This window comes from Alligator mississippiensis, chromosome 11 (assembly GCF_030867095.1).
Source record: "Alligator mississippiensis isolate rAllMis1 chromosome 11, rAllMis1, whole genome shotgun sequence".
NCBI classification, from domain to species: Eukaryota; Metazoa; Chordata; order Crocodylia; family Alligatoridae; genus Alligator; species Alligator mississippiensis.
In genome coordinates this window covers 45,234,383-45,247,053 of record NC_081834.1, presented here as the reverse complement: position 1 = coordinate 45,247,053, position 12,671 = coordinate 45,234,383, and the positions used below count along the sequence as shown (strand labels likewise).

The 12,671-nt window shown below is 48.0% G+C and overlaps 1 protein-coding gene across 5 annotated transcripts in view; it reads right to left on the bottom strand.

Annotated features, from left to right (window-relative positions):
* GRAMD2A (GRAM domain containing 2A) overlaps positions 1-12,671 on the bottom strand; it is a 63,084-nt gene that overhangs the window by 27,924 nt on the left and 22,489 nt on the right. For all 5 annotated transcript variants that reach the window (XM_014604486.3, XM_019499369.2, XM_059714934.1 and 2 more), the window contains 4 exons: positions 11,904-11,961; positions 2,721-2,793; positions 2,022-2,125; positions 399-497 (listed from right to left, as the gene is read on the bottom strand). In XM_014604486.3, the coding sequence (XP_014459972.1) occupies positions 399-497; positions 2,022-2,125; positions 2,721-2,793; positions 11,904-11,961 (334 nt within the window). The remainder of the gene's footprint in view (positions 1-398; positions 498-2,021; positions 2,126-2,720; positions 2,794-11,903; positions 11,962-12,671) is intronic.

Genomic DNA, 12,671 nt, shown 5'->3' with positions numbered 1-12,671 from the left:
CTGATCAGTCCATATTCCCTGGCACTCTTTGCAGGAGAGACATTGCAATCAGCCAAGTGTACATCAGCATGCAGCACCAGGCAACATTCCTATAAGCCAGAGTCCATGTGAACACAGAACTCAGTCCACCTTCGCTGGAAGCTCTGCCTGCTCAAATTGACATTTGGACAAACAAGGCAGACATTCCCACCAGTCCCTCACTCCCTCAGGAGCCGGCTTCCAGGGTTCAGCTGGAACTCAGTGGAAGTTTGCCAGGTTGTTCAGATCTAACCAGAAACACACTGTGAAATTCAGAGGATCCAAACCGAAGCAAAGGCTCTTAGAGCTGTGGTGTTTATTTTGGTGCCCTGGCACTAAAACAGCTAACAGGACATAAAGAGAAGACCCAAAGATATTACCTTTCTGCTGGCATTGGTGGTGATAGCCAGGCCATTGGGCAGCAACCGGGCTGTCTTGTGCTTTTTTATCAGCTGCACCGACACCACTGGGATAACCACCTGCAACACAGAACAGTACACACGTGTTGTAAGCAGAGCTGGAAGCACCGTAGAAATCTTATGTGGGCAGATCCTTCATTCAAAGCAATGTTTGAACTTTGTACATTAAATAAGCCATAAGGCCACCTACTGACTGGTAAGAATCAAACAAAATATGAACAGCTGCTTGTAAGTGGAGCGCCATCCATCTTGTGCACTGGCTTGAGGCAGCAGGCCGATAGGAAGGCATTATGTGATCATTTATATCCACAAAGTCTGTTCTAATCTATCTGATGTAAAACGGCTAAATTATGATTGCACGGACAACCCTAATTCTGGTACCTAATAACTTCTGAGTGCCTGGCTTGGTGGCCTTTCAATGTGTACGTGTGTATGCACATGCGTGTTTGCATGTCCATGCACACAATTTCTTTACAAATGCAGCAATTTAACATTATCTGCTGTCTACTGTCTACACTAGTTGCCCAAATATTGATTGTTGCCTGGAGGCAAATTTTACTTGGACTGCTTGTCCGTAAGCGTCACAGAACTCTGTTACAATCTTGGCCTCTGAAACATTTCCTGCATCTACATTTTCAATACAGCTAATGGAAAAAAGGATCCATCAGCCAATACAAACAGAGCAGCTCTCTATAGAGATCAGTCAAGGGGAAGAAATTAAAAAAAAAAAAAAGAACAAAAGACAAACCCACAAGTCCCTGGAATCAAGGCCACGGTTAAAAATAAATCAGGATGTGATTTATAGCCGAATAACTCCATCAAAACATGCTGAACTTTGAAAACTAACTAACATTACTTTTAATCAGCTTTTTGTTTACATAGGAATGGCTGCCGATATAAATAATTCAGCTATTTAGCACAGTGTTAAAGGAAATGGGTTCTAAAAAAGTTCTTTATCAGATGCAACATTAACTCAAAATGTCAAATTATACTTCAAGCAGGAGGAGTTGAGAGAAATTCAAATCTGCTAGAATCCTTTGATCTTGCTGCAGAACCAGGCTTAGATTCTAAAATGTTTTGGGATGTGGAATTTTAAACAAAACCAGGATTTGTTTCCAATAAGAAAGTTCTCCGGGTTATTGGATAGAGACGAGAGATGGAAGAAATGTCTCCCTTCTATACACGCGTACACGTACACACACACACGTGCAATCTTACTTTCTACACCCTTATTTGACACTCTTGAGAGATGATTTCAGTCTGTTGGAAAGAAAGTCTGGCAAAAACAGCCCTTTGCCCAGAGCTAGGAGTCCCATCTGCTGCAGCTAAATGGGGACTGCAAGGAAGGAAGGTGCAGGCATTTGTATCCCAAGAGGAACAAGTTCTCTTTGGGAGTCAGTGTTGCTGATGTAAGCAGGCTGCAATGACAGAATGAGATGAGACACCATTGGGGACAGGTCAGTGGAAGCATGGGCTAGGGAAGGGGTGTTGCTGCCAGATGCTGGCATCTGTGCTTGGGCTTTGTGTTCAGATTTCAGGTCCCTACCAAAGAAAGGCAGGCAGAGAACATCAGCACAGCATTACCTTGATGTCCTTCCCAAAGAGGTTTGCATAGAAGCAGAGCCAGTTGGGGGAGATGTAGAGCCGTCCCTGAATGAGGATGTCTCTCTGAAGCGCACAGGAGCAGACTGTAACACATAAAGGCAGTATGGCAATAGGAGCTACTACACTGTGGACCATAAAACCAATGCCACAATAAAAACTGAAGGACCCTGAACCACTGCTGGCTGGTATCATGTCTGGGGACTCCCCCAAATTGTCAGTCACCTGATAGGAGGGGCTGCTGGCTACAGGTCTGTGGCAAGGAGAAAAGGCATTCTCTCCTTCACTTCACCATGGGGGTGTCTGATACTCAAAAATGGCAGAGGCTCATCCCACCGCACCTCAAACCGATGCTGGAAAGCACTGGCTGTCCCCAGCAAACCCTGGTAACCAGAGTATAAGCTACACAAGCTACCAGCAGAGCTCAGGCTACAATGATCAAACTTCTAGGGACCCAGGACCCTGCAAAGACTTGAAGGCTCTGGTCTCCAGGATCAATGAACTCATTTGTCCTGCAAAGGGGCCTAATGAGGTTCTGCCATCTGTTGCCTTCCCAGTCTCTGACCTCAATCACACACTGGCGGACAGTGGGACAGTGAGGCAGGCTGCTCTTCAGAGCCTGTCCTCTCCAGGGCATGGTGGGGGTCTTATTGCTCCCTTGAGACTGCCTCCAGTGCTTACCTTTCAGGACACTCTCCTCTGTGGGAATGTCCTTGAACAGCTTGTGGTACTGCAAGTTGTATTTACTTGAGGTCTAGAAATTAAACAGACACAGTCAAGTGGTTGAGGAACTATCTGGTGACCTTGTTGACACAGACATCAAGTCCAAGATCAAATGTTCCCTTTCCCATCTCCCTCTCTTAGATCTACCCCAGAGACCATTTCTCCCCTAGTACATTCATTTTACGTAAAAGTACAAAATATGCATTTAGGTGGGGTTAAATGTCACAATACCCCTCCCCACCAACATTTACTTCTTGGCTAGAGGCTGGGCAGAATCATAGTTAAGCCTAACTGGGAGAGACTTTCACAGGTCATCTACTCCAGTTTCCTGCTCAAGGCAAGATCATCTTTGTCTAAACTATCCCAGGCAAATGTTTGCCAAATCCGCATTTAAAAACTTCCAGTGATGGAGATTCCACAGTCTCCCTAGGGGATCTGTTCCCTGTGCTTAACCACCTTCCTCATTAAAAAGTTCTTCCTAATCTCCAGCCTAAATCTCTCTACTTACAATTTAAGCTCACAGCCGCCTCTTCTCAGAGCTCAATGAGGATGGGACAATTCAGCTCTACCCTCTTTATAATAACCATTTGAGTAGTTTAAGAGGTATCAACACCCCCTACTAAATAATCCTAGGTCTCCCAGATTTTTCTTATACAGGTCAGACCTCCAATCATTCCTGCTGCTCTCTTCTGAATCCTGAAGCATGGTGCCCCAGACAGGTCTCCAAGGGCAGCTTTAGCCACGCTAATAACTTAAACTTCAGTGTTGCAAGAAGCACCTGGACACATACGGCTGCCATGGTGCCAGGCATCTTAAACTCTCAGAATTTGGACGCAGCGGGGATAGAGCCCACATCCTTCCACTGCCAAAACACAGGGCCCTGACCCTTGAGTTGTTTGGAAACTCTCTTAGCAAAGTGGCACAGCTGAGTAGTTCTAGTCTCAGCTAATGGAAGACAATGCTGTACACCTAGACTACTCATTGTCTTTAGGCTCCTTTGTTCAGGTCATTTCTGGATGAACATTTGAGTTTCAAGTCAATTTTCCCCAGAGCCAAGATTTTTTGGCCCATCGCATTTACTTCCCCTTGGGGAACAAATCTCTTCTTCACAAACACAGTGACAAACTTGCCTTGCACCCTTCATCAAGGCAGATCATTTGAGCAATACTTATGTTTTTAAGAGACACCAAAAATAGAGTGTGACAATGAAAACAGCATTCAGCAGCAGCATGGGTGTTCTCAGGTGGAAAAGGCACCACACAGTCCTGTGGGCCTGACAGCCAGTGCCATCTGCACCTTGCTAGTGTTTAAACAGTTCCATGTTTAAGAGCGAAATATATAGATGCAACTCACTGCTCTGCACCAGATTTGCTACAGGACTGTCCAACTGACCCTTTAGCTTAGGATTCCCCATGACATCCTGTGAGCATCAAGTTAGTTTTGCCTGGCCTGAGTCTCAGACAGCTAATCTTCTCTACATCTCAATCGCCATCAGTCAAGTCAATTACTCCCTCCAGCTAATGGGCTCAGACAGGAAATGCAGAGCCGGCTTTCCATTGGCAACACTCGGAAGACATTATAGCCCACGTGACAGAATTGGGAACTGCCCCTTGGTATGGTGTCTATCTGGCATCTGCTATACTGGGGCTCTGACCTAGGACTAGGCTCCCTACGTGCAGCCACGGTAAAAATAACCATGACAAACCTCACATGAGCCCCTGTGAACCAGATAGGCCACTGCACAACAGCAGCTCCTAAGCAGAAAGCAAGCAAGCTGTTTATTAGCAACCCATGCCTGCCCCTCTTGCTTTCATAGCTGGGACAATGCTACATTCCAGTTCGTGGTCCCACAGGCAGCCAAGGGAACAGAGAACCACAGAAATGCCTGCCCTTCGTCCTCTATCACTGGGAGGACAAGTCACAATCACTGTCAAGGTCCCTGCAAGGGGCCTTGGCCTCCAGCCAAACTCGCTGGCTTCAGTAATGCTGAGATCTGGGCATGATGGGACCACCACAACTTATCAGGCAGGAGATGGAGTGCTAGGCCGACAGAACAGCTGCCTCGAGAGAGTTCATAGACATTAGGGCTGGAAGGGACCTCAGAAGCTCAGAGTCCAGCCCCCTGCCCCAGGTGTAAAGCACCAGCCCCTACCCCACCTGAACCGAGGTGTAAAGCAAAGGGAAGCACAGCTCCACTGAAAGGAGGGGGAATGACCATGCCTTGAGAAACTCCAGGATCTCGCTTCCATCTCATTCTTTTCCTGCCCATGTCCAGCTTGTGTAAAAGACTCTAACAGCATGGCTCTCTGCCTGGTGCCTGTAACACTCCCAGCCACTTCTCAGTAATATTCCAAATATTTTGTTAAAATACAACCATGCCTCTAAGCAACTGACCTGACTATACCATATTTGCAGGCCCAGACCTGGCTATAATTCAGATGCACACAGGAGCAGAGCTGTCTCGGCCCCTGCAAAGGTAGCTGCCTGGGATTGTCCCATTACTCCTGAAAGGAGCAGGAAAACCGGTGTTCTTATATAAGGAAAGGGCAGAGGCAGGAACATGTCCATGCTCAACCAATCACACTGCGGTACTGGAGTATGAAAGCCAATTCAGCATTACAATTCAGCCATTTGTCCCTCAAGAAAATCCTGACCGAGGCCATAGAAGGGTTACATTTATTTCAGGAAAAGGAACTGCAAAGCCAATCTGTTCAAAAGGGGCTCAGGGCAAGGAGAGACATCGGGGAAGCTGGCTCCTCAGTCAGCCTCCATATGACCGGTCGAGATCATGAGTCAAAGCCAGCCCTTGGGGTCAGCTGAGGCAACACTACTGGACTTCAACCAGCTCATGGTTGCTCATGCCAAGAGGATGAGCAAAGCCTCACGTCTCATAGAAGCAGGGTCCTCTGCTGTAGGTTTCTTCCTCATTTTCATCACCCTGCACTGTTTATTCAACCTGCTCTTGGTGTTCACTAGTCTTGACAGAAGCGAACCAGAAAAACCATGACCCACTGGATCACAGGACAGCAGTGACTCACAACTACGCTGGAATGTCCTTCAAGCTCCCTACTGGGACACCGTGCACACACACGCACGACCTTCTAAACCAGGCCTCTCGGTCTCTGACACAACAGAAGGCTGCGTGGGGTACCCATGTGCAGCTCCCAGCGCATGGCTCTCCCCACCATGTGGACCATGGGCCCTCCTGTGCAGTGTGGCAAGGAAGCTGACCGCTGGGCTCCACAAGCTACTTGTTAACCATTTGTGGGCTGCACACAGCTCAAGGACCACTAGCTGGACAACGCTGTTCTAAATAAAGCTTCTCTCTACACGTACCCTCTGTATCCAAAAGTAGTCAGTCAGAGTCACTGCAATACAGTCCTGGGAAGAGAGGCAGATGCATCTAATTTATCACCTGTCCTTCACCCATCCAGACCTCCACGGGGCACTGTCAGCGCACCATCTGCCTACACGCATGAAGGCACCGTGCCCAGATCATGGACCTCACTGCACCTGGTCTCAAGGAGATCAGGTGCAGAACACTATGCTATTATGCAGAACAGACTAGCACTGTAAACCTAAATCAATACACCAAACAGGGCACACAAGTGTCACAGGGCAACTGTGTAAAATCTCAGCCTGTAAGTGGAGAACAAGCAAGTGGTGGGGTGCGTGGTAAAGCTCCGTCAAAGATCTCCTGAGCTCTAGGAAATCCAGGGGCTTGTGAGGGGTGGGTTGTTTTTTTAAAATCAAAATGAACAAGCAACTATTTGACTAATCCTCTAAAAAGAGCAATAGATTCTCACTCGCACCTTCTGTTCAGCAAACTTTTGGCTAAAGAATATGGAGCATGAATTGCAGAAGCAACCTCTGTCAAAGGCTATGAAGCTTCAATAAATGTCTGATGACTATGTTCCACAAGATTAAGCAGAAAGGGAAAAATTAAATGGGACCATTCCAGGAAATTTGTCACATGCTCTTTGCTCAGTCAACGTGCAGTTTGTCAAGCAACAGAGGAGCTCAAACTCTAGTGCATGGGCTGAGCTGTAGGATAGCTATGAGGACCTCACCAGTCTTGTATTATTTAGTAGTGTTAGAGTCTGCTGTGATTAAAACAAGTATCAGCTGTATTGTAGTGCATGGTTTACTTCTATACAATGTTAAGCTGATTGTATATATATACACATATACACACAATGTACACATGCATGTTTATATATACATATACATATATACACACACACACACACATTATATGTGTGTGTCTTTATACATCCATGAGATCATGTCATATCTAGCTTTAAATACATATTAGACCATATATGTGCATAAACTCCTCTGCTTTCCACATGGGGAAGACAGGCCTGATAGAAGCCCAACAGGGACCTCCTGGGACACTGAGTACAGCCTCCTGCATCCACAACCATTTAGCAAAAGATTCCCCCAAATCACTAGTTTGGACCCCGACAACACACGAAACCAGAAATGTCCACAGCACCCTATCACACGCCATGGTTAGAAGCAAACGAGATAAGGGCACTGCCAATGCCCCACTGTTGAGGACAGCTGGCTGCAAGAATTGGCCAGCACACAGAGAGCAACGGTGCTGTTCAGAGATTCATAGATGCTAAGGTTGGAAGGGACCTCAATGGATCATCGAGCCCAAGCCCCTGCCCATGACAAGGAAAGAGTGCTGAGGTCATGTGACCCCAGCCAGGTGCTTGTCCAGTCTCTTCTTGAAGATCCCCAAGGTAGGGGAGAGCACCACTTCCCTTGGAAGCCCGTTCCAGATTCTGGCAACCCTAACTGTGAAGAAGTTATTTCTGATGTCCAACCTAAACCTACTCTCTGTCAGCCTGTGGCCGTTGTTCCTGGTTATTCTAAGGGGTGTCCTGGTAAACAGAGCGTCTCCTATTCCCTGCTGCCCCCTCCCTGGTGAATTTGTATACTGCCACAAGATCCCCGCCTCAGCCTTCTCTTGTGGAGGCTGAAAAGGTCCAGGTCCCTCAGCCTTTCTTCCTAGGGCCTTCCTTGCAGGCCTCTAACCATCTGAGTGGCCCCTCCAGAATTGGACGCAGTACTCCAGCTGCAGCCTGACCAGTGCAATGGGGAAGTATCACCTCTCTGGACCTGTTCGTGATGCACCTACTAATGCATGACAAAGTGCAGTTAGCTCTGCAAATGACTTCATTACATTGACAACTCATATTCATCTTGGAGCAAACAATGACTCGGAGATATCTTTTGGCTGCTGTGTTGCTGAAAAGGTCATCCCCCAGCCTATAGATGTGCTGGCGAATCCCTCTCCCCTAGGTGCAGCACCTTGCACTTGTCCTTGTTGAACTGCATCCTTCATAGATTTCATAGACATTAGGGTTGGAAGGGACCTCGGAAGATCATCGAGTCCAGCCCCCTGCCCAAAGGGCAGGAAGTCAGCTGGGGTCATAGGATCCCAGCAAGATAAGCATCGAGTTTGCTCTTGAAGGTGTTCAATGTAGGTGCTTGAACCACCTCCGGTGGCAGGCTGTTCCAGACCTTGGGGGCTCGGACAGTAAAGAAATTCTTCCTTATGTCCAGCCTGAAACGGTCTTGTAGTAGTTTATGACCATTCGACCTAGTCGTCATCCCTTGGGGGCGCTCTGGTGAACAAACATTCCCCCAGATACTGGTGGTCATCCCTGATAAACTTATAGGTGGCCATCAGATCGCCCCTGAGCCTGCGCTTTTCCAGGCTAAAGAGCCCCAGGGCTCTCAGCCTGTCATCGTAGGGTCTGCTTCCCTGACCTCTGATCATGCGCGTGGCTCTTCTCTAGACTCTCTCAAGCTTCTCCACATCCTTTCTGAATTGTGGAGCCCAAAAACTGGACGCAGTACTCCAGCTGCGGCCTCGCTAAGGCCGAGTACAAGGGGAGAATGATGTCCCAGGATTTGCTTGAGAAGCATCTATGGATGCAAGCCAGCGTTTTGGTCGCTTTAGTAGCCGCAGCATCGCACTGCAGGCTCGTGTTCATCTTGTGGTCAATGATGACCCCCAAGTCTCTTTCTTCCATAGTGCTAGCCAACATAGCACTGCCGAGCCTATAAGGATGCTGCGGGTTTTTCTTCCCAAGGTGGAGAACCTTGCATTTATCGGCGTTGAACACCATCAGATTCTCATCCGCCCACTTGCTGAGCCTGTCCAGGTCAGCCTGGATCACCCGCCTGTCTTCTGGTGTGGATGCTTTGCCCCAAAGTTTGGTGTCATCAGTGAACTTGGCCAGTCTGCTTCTGACTCCAGTGTCCACATCATTAATGAAGATGTTGAACAGTATGGGTCCAGGGACAGAGCCTTGGGGGACCCCACTGGTCACAGGACACCATGATGAGTGACTTCCATCAATTACTACCCTCTGGGTCCGACCCCGGAGCCAATTTTCCAGCCAGTGGATCATGGAGGATCCAAGGTGACAATTGGCCAGTTTCTCCAAGAGGTGATCATGGGACACCAGATCGAAGCCTTTTTTGAAGTCAAGATATATGACATCAATCTCTTCTCCCTTGTCCAGGTGATAGGTCACCTGGTCGTAGAAGGAAATGAGATTGGTCAAGCAAGACCTACCCGCAACAAACCCGTGCTGGCTATCCCTTAAGATGTTGGCGTCAGCCAGTCCATTAAGGATGGCCTCTTTAATAAACTTTTCTAAGATCTTCCCCGGGATAGAAGTCAGGCTAATGGGCCTACAGTTAGCTGGATCCACTTTCCTCCCTTTCTTGAAGATAGGCACCACATTGGCCTTCTTCCAGTCTTCGGGCACTGCACCAGAGCACCAAGAGTTTTCAAAGATCCGTGCCAGAGACTGGGCTATGATGCTCGCCAGCTCCTTGAGTACCCTGCGGTGAAGATTGTCAGGGCCGGCCGACTTGAAGGTATCCAGCTTCTCCAGATGTTCCTTCACGAAGTCAGCATCTTTGCCTCTTGTTGGCCCATAGACTTCTTGAGTCAGGTAGAGGTCATCCACGCACGAGAGGAAGCTTTGCGACCGCTCAGATTTTGCCAAGCAATCCTCCCACGAGATGTCCAGGTAATTGAAGTCACCCATGACAACCATGGTCCTGGAGCATGCAGCCTCAGCCAGTTCCCAGGCAAACTCCTGGTCAAGCTCAGGACTTTGGGTGGGAGGTCTGTAGTAGACTCCCACCATTGTGTCCCCTGTGCCGTGTTCCCCACGGATTTTAACCCAGAGGGTCTCCAGCCGTCCACCCTGGTCGCCAATATCGGCTTGCAGGGATGTGTAGCTTTCCTTAACATAGAGAGCTACACCCCCGCCCCTTTTCTCTACACGATCCCTCCTATACAGGGTATAGCCATCTATATATATATATCTCCTATTGTTCTCTGCCCACTTCTCTAAACTGTCCAGGTCTGCCTGGATTCGGTTTCTTCCCATCAGTGTGTTTACTTCACCCCATGGTTTTATGTCATCTGCAAATTTGGACAGAGTGCTTTCTAAGTGTTGGGACAGTGAGGAGAGCCCTGTTGGGTCAGTGAGGAGAGCCCCATTGCCTTGTTGTAACACTACCTCAGGACATAGTTACACCAGTACCATCTGCATTGCAGCAGCTGTGCTAGTTATCGTTTACTCTTTTCCAAGATGCCTGAGCTTGTTAAACACCTGGAGCACATGTCGCTCCTACTGATTATACCATGATGGCTCCAGGCTCAGCCTCCAGGAACCCTGAGAGACAAGGTGTCACAAGGCTCCTTCTGCCACATGCCCTGGGAATGTCTCCAGCTATGACAATTTTGACAAGCCATGAACAGCAAGATAATGATCTCATTAAGCTGTAACATTCACTCCAAGTTTCCTCCATCTGGGACTGGGATGCTCTGTTGTTGGCCTGACTGGCTGGAACACCTCTGTCTGGGACCTCACCTGAACACAACCTCTTGACAGAAGTCCCATTTAAGGGGTTTTACCCTTTTTGTGCACAGAGGGTATCAGTGATCCTGCAGAGAGCTCATGTCTCACATAAACACAAACTCCTTGAGTTTCCTACCACACCCTACTACAGAGGCCTGAACCCTGACAGAGATACAGGCAATTAATTAGCAACAGCTTTGCCCCTTCCCCTACCACCTCCCTTCCCTTATTCCCTCTCTCCTCCTCCGTGACCCACAGAAAGGGTGAACTGCAGGGCTGAGAGCATTGTTTGCTCACAGAGACCTTACAAACAGAGTTCCTGCTCTCAGCTTCACAGGTTATCAGGCTGCCTAGCACCAGCTGGTTTATTTGGTGTGCTGTATTGCAATATGGTTTCAGCTGGTATTCCTCCTGTACTGTGCAGCATCTCAGCCTTGGCCATGTACATTTTCTCTCCGCTGACACTTCAGACCCAATAAGCAAGTTTTTAAAAGCAAAGTTTCCTGACTGTAACTGAGATAAGTACATTCAGCAATTCGGTCATTCAGTTTACCAGGGAAAGGTACGGACAAGCATCTTCATATTTAACCCTATTGTGCTGCGAGGTGGGGAAGAGAGAGACAAGGCTATGGTGAATCAACAGGGCTGCCTCAGAAAGAGCAGCTCTGAGTTCATATGTGCACTGTGCTGCAGGCACCGTCAGACACGTTTTCTGATCAGAAGTGGAAGCCAAGGGGTGTCTGGACTGGCTGGACTCTTAACCAAGTAGAATATTATCCTCTCAGAGCAAAGTGTGAGATATATTTTCTTCTGCATGCCTGTTCTTACTGCCCTTTGAGCCAAGATCCCTTATGTCTGGTTTAGTGCCATTTTATCATCACTTGACTTTGTTAACCAAAAGGAAAAATGGCACTTAAATTGGTACTGACTGACAGGAAACACAAAGAGTTAATACCCAAACTGTTCTGGGTAGATCTGCAGAGGAGCTAGGAGGACTGGACTCAGACACTGCTACTTGTATGACTTAGGCACATTGGGAGATGCTGTCTAGTAATCAAATCCCAGAAGTTTTTGGTCCGTCAGACACGGATGCATTTGCTCAGCATTAAGGCAGAGATCCTCAATGACCCCAATGGCAGTGAGGTAGTAACCTCCAATCTGCATGTCGCAGGCCACTGTGGGCAGTGGAGAGTTCAAATATAGCAATCATTCCTCCCCTGCTTTCCCCAAACTAACTCACCACTTCTCTGTGGCATTTCTTCACTTCCTCATCCTTCAGACCTTCATTCAGATGCAGACTGCAAGAGAGAGAATCTAGTCAGGTGAAAAGCCCACCAGCCCTACAAACCACATACAAGAAAGGTACCCCCAGCACAGGGCAGCTGAGCTCTGAGCTGTTGTGGTTACACTGCTACTGGTACCCAAGTTAGCTCAGATCTAACTACACAAGCTGCAGTCATACACTTGATGGCAGTGTAGAAGTACCTTTCCCCCTGCTGTTTATTAGTGGCTATTTAAAAGGCATTACAGTAGGAAATGAGCATGAACCACCTACACCCATGAACCACCTGGCATTTGCCACTGTCAGAGACAGGATTTCAGAGCAGATGGACCATTAGGTCTGATGGAACACAGACTTCTTTAGGTTTATCTTGCTTTGGAGTCTGCCAACAATGAGAAGTCCGGATGCTGCTGGGAACCAGGGCCGGAGCTAAAGGAAACCCTCACTTACTTTGTCCATCTAGTATCCCATCCTAGTGATTGGGATTCTCTCGTGAAATTCCTCCAGGGACTTCCTACCTGCTGAGCTTCATTTCTGACTCAAGGGGCAGAGGGGGTTTTCACTGGAAACAGGCACACAAAAGAGGACAAACATGACAGGGAACCTCAGGCCCAGCCTGGATCAGCAGAGTCTCTCAGCCTTTTACTGATCTCCAGCATATCAGACACTAGACTCCTGCAAAGAGCAGGATTAGAAAGCCCTGCTCAAATTCAGAAGGCTGCCAGA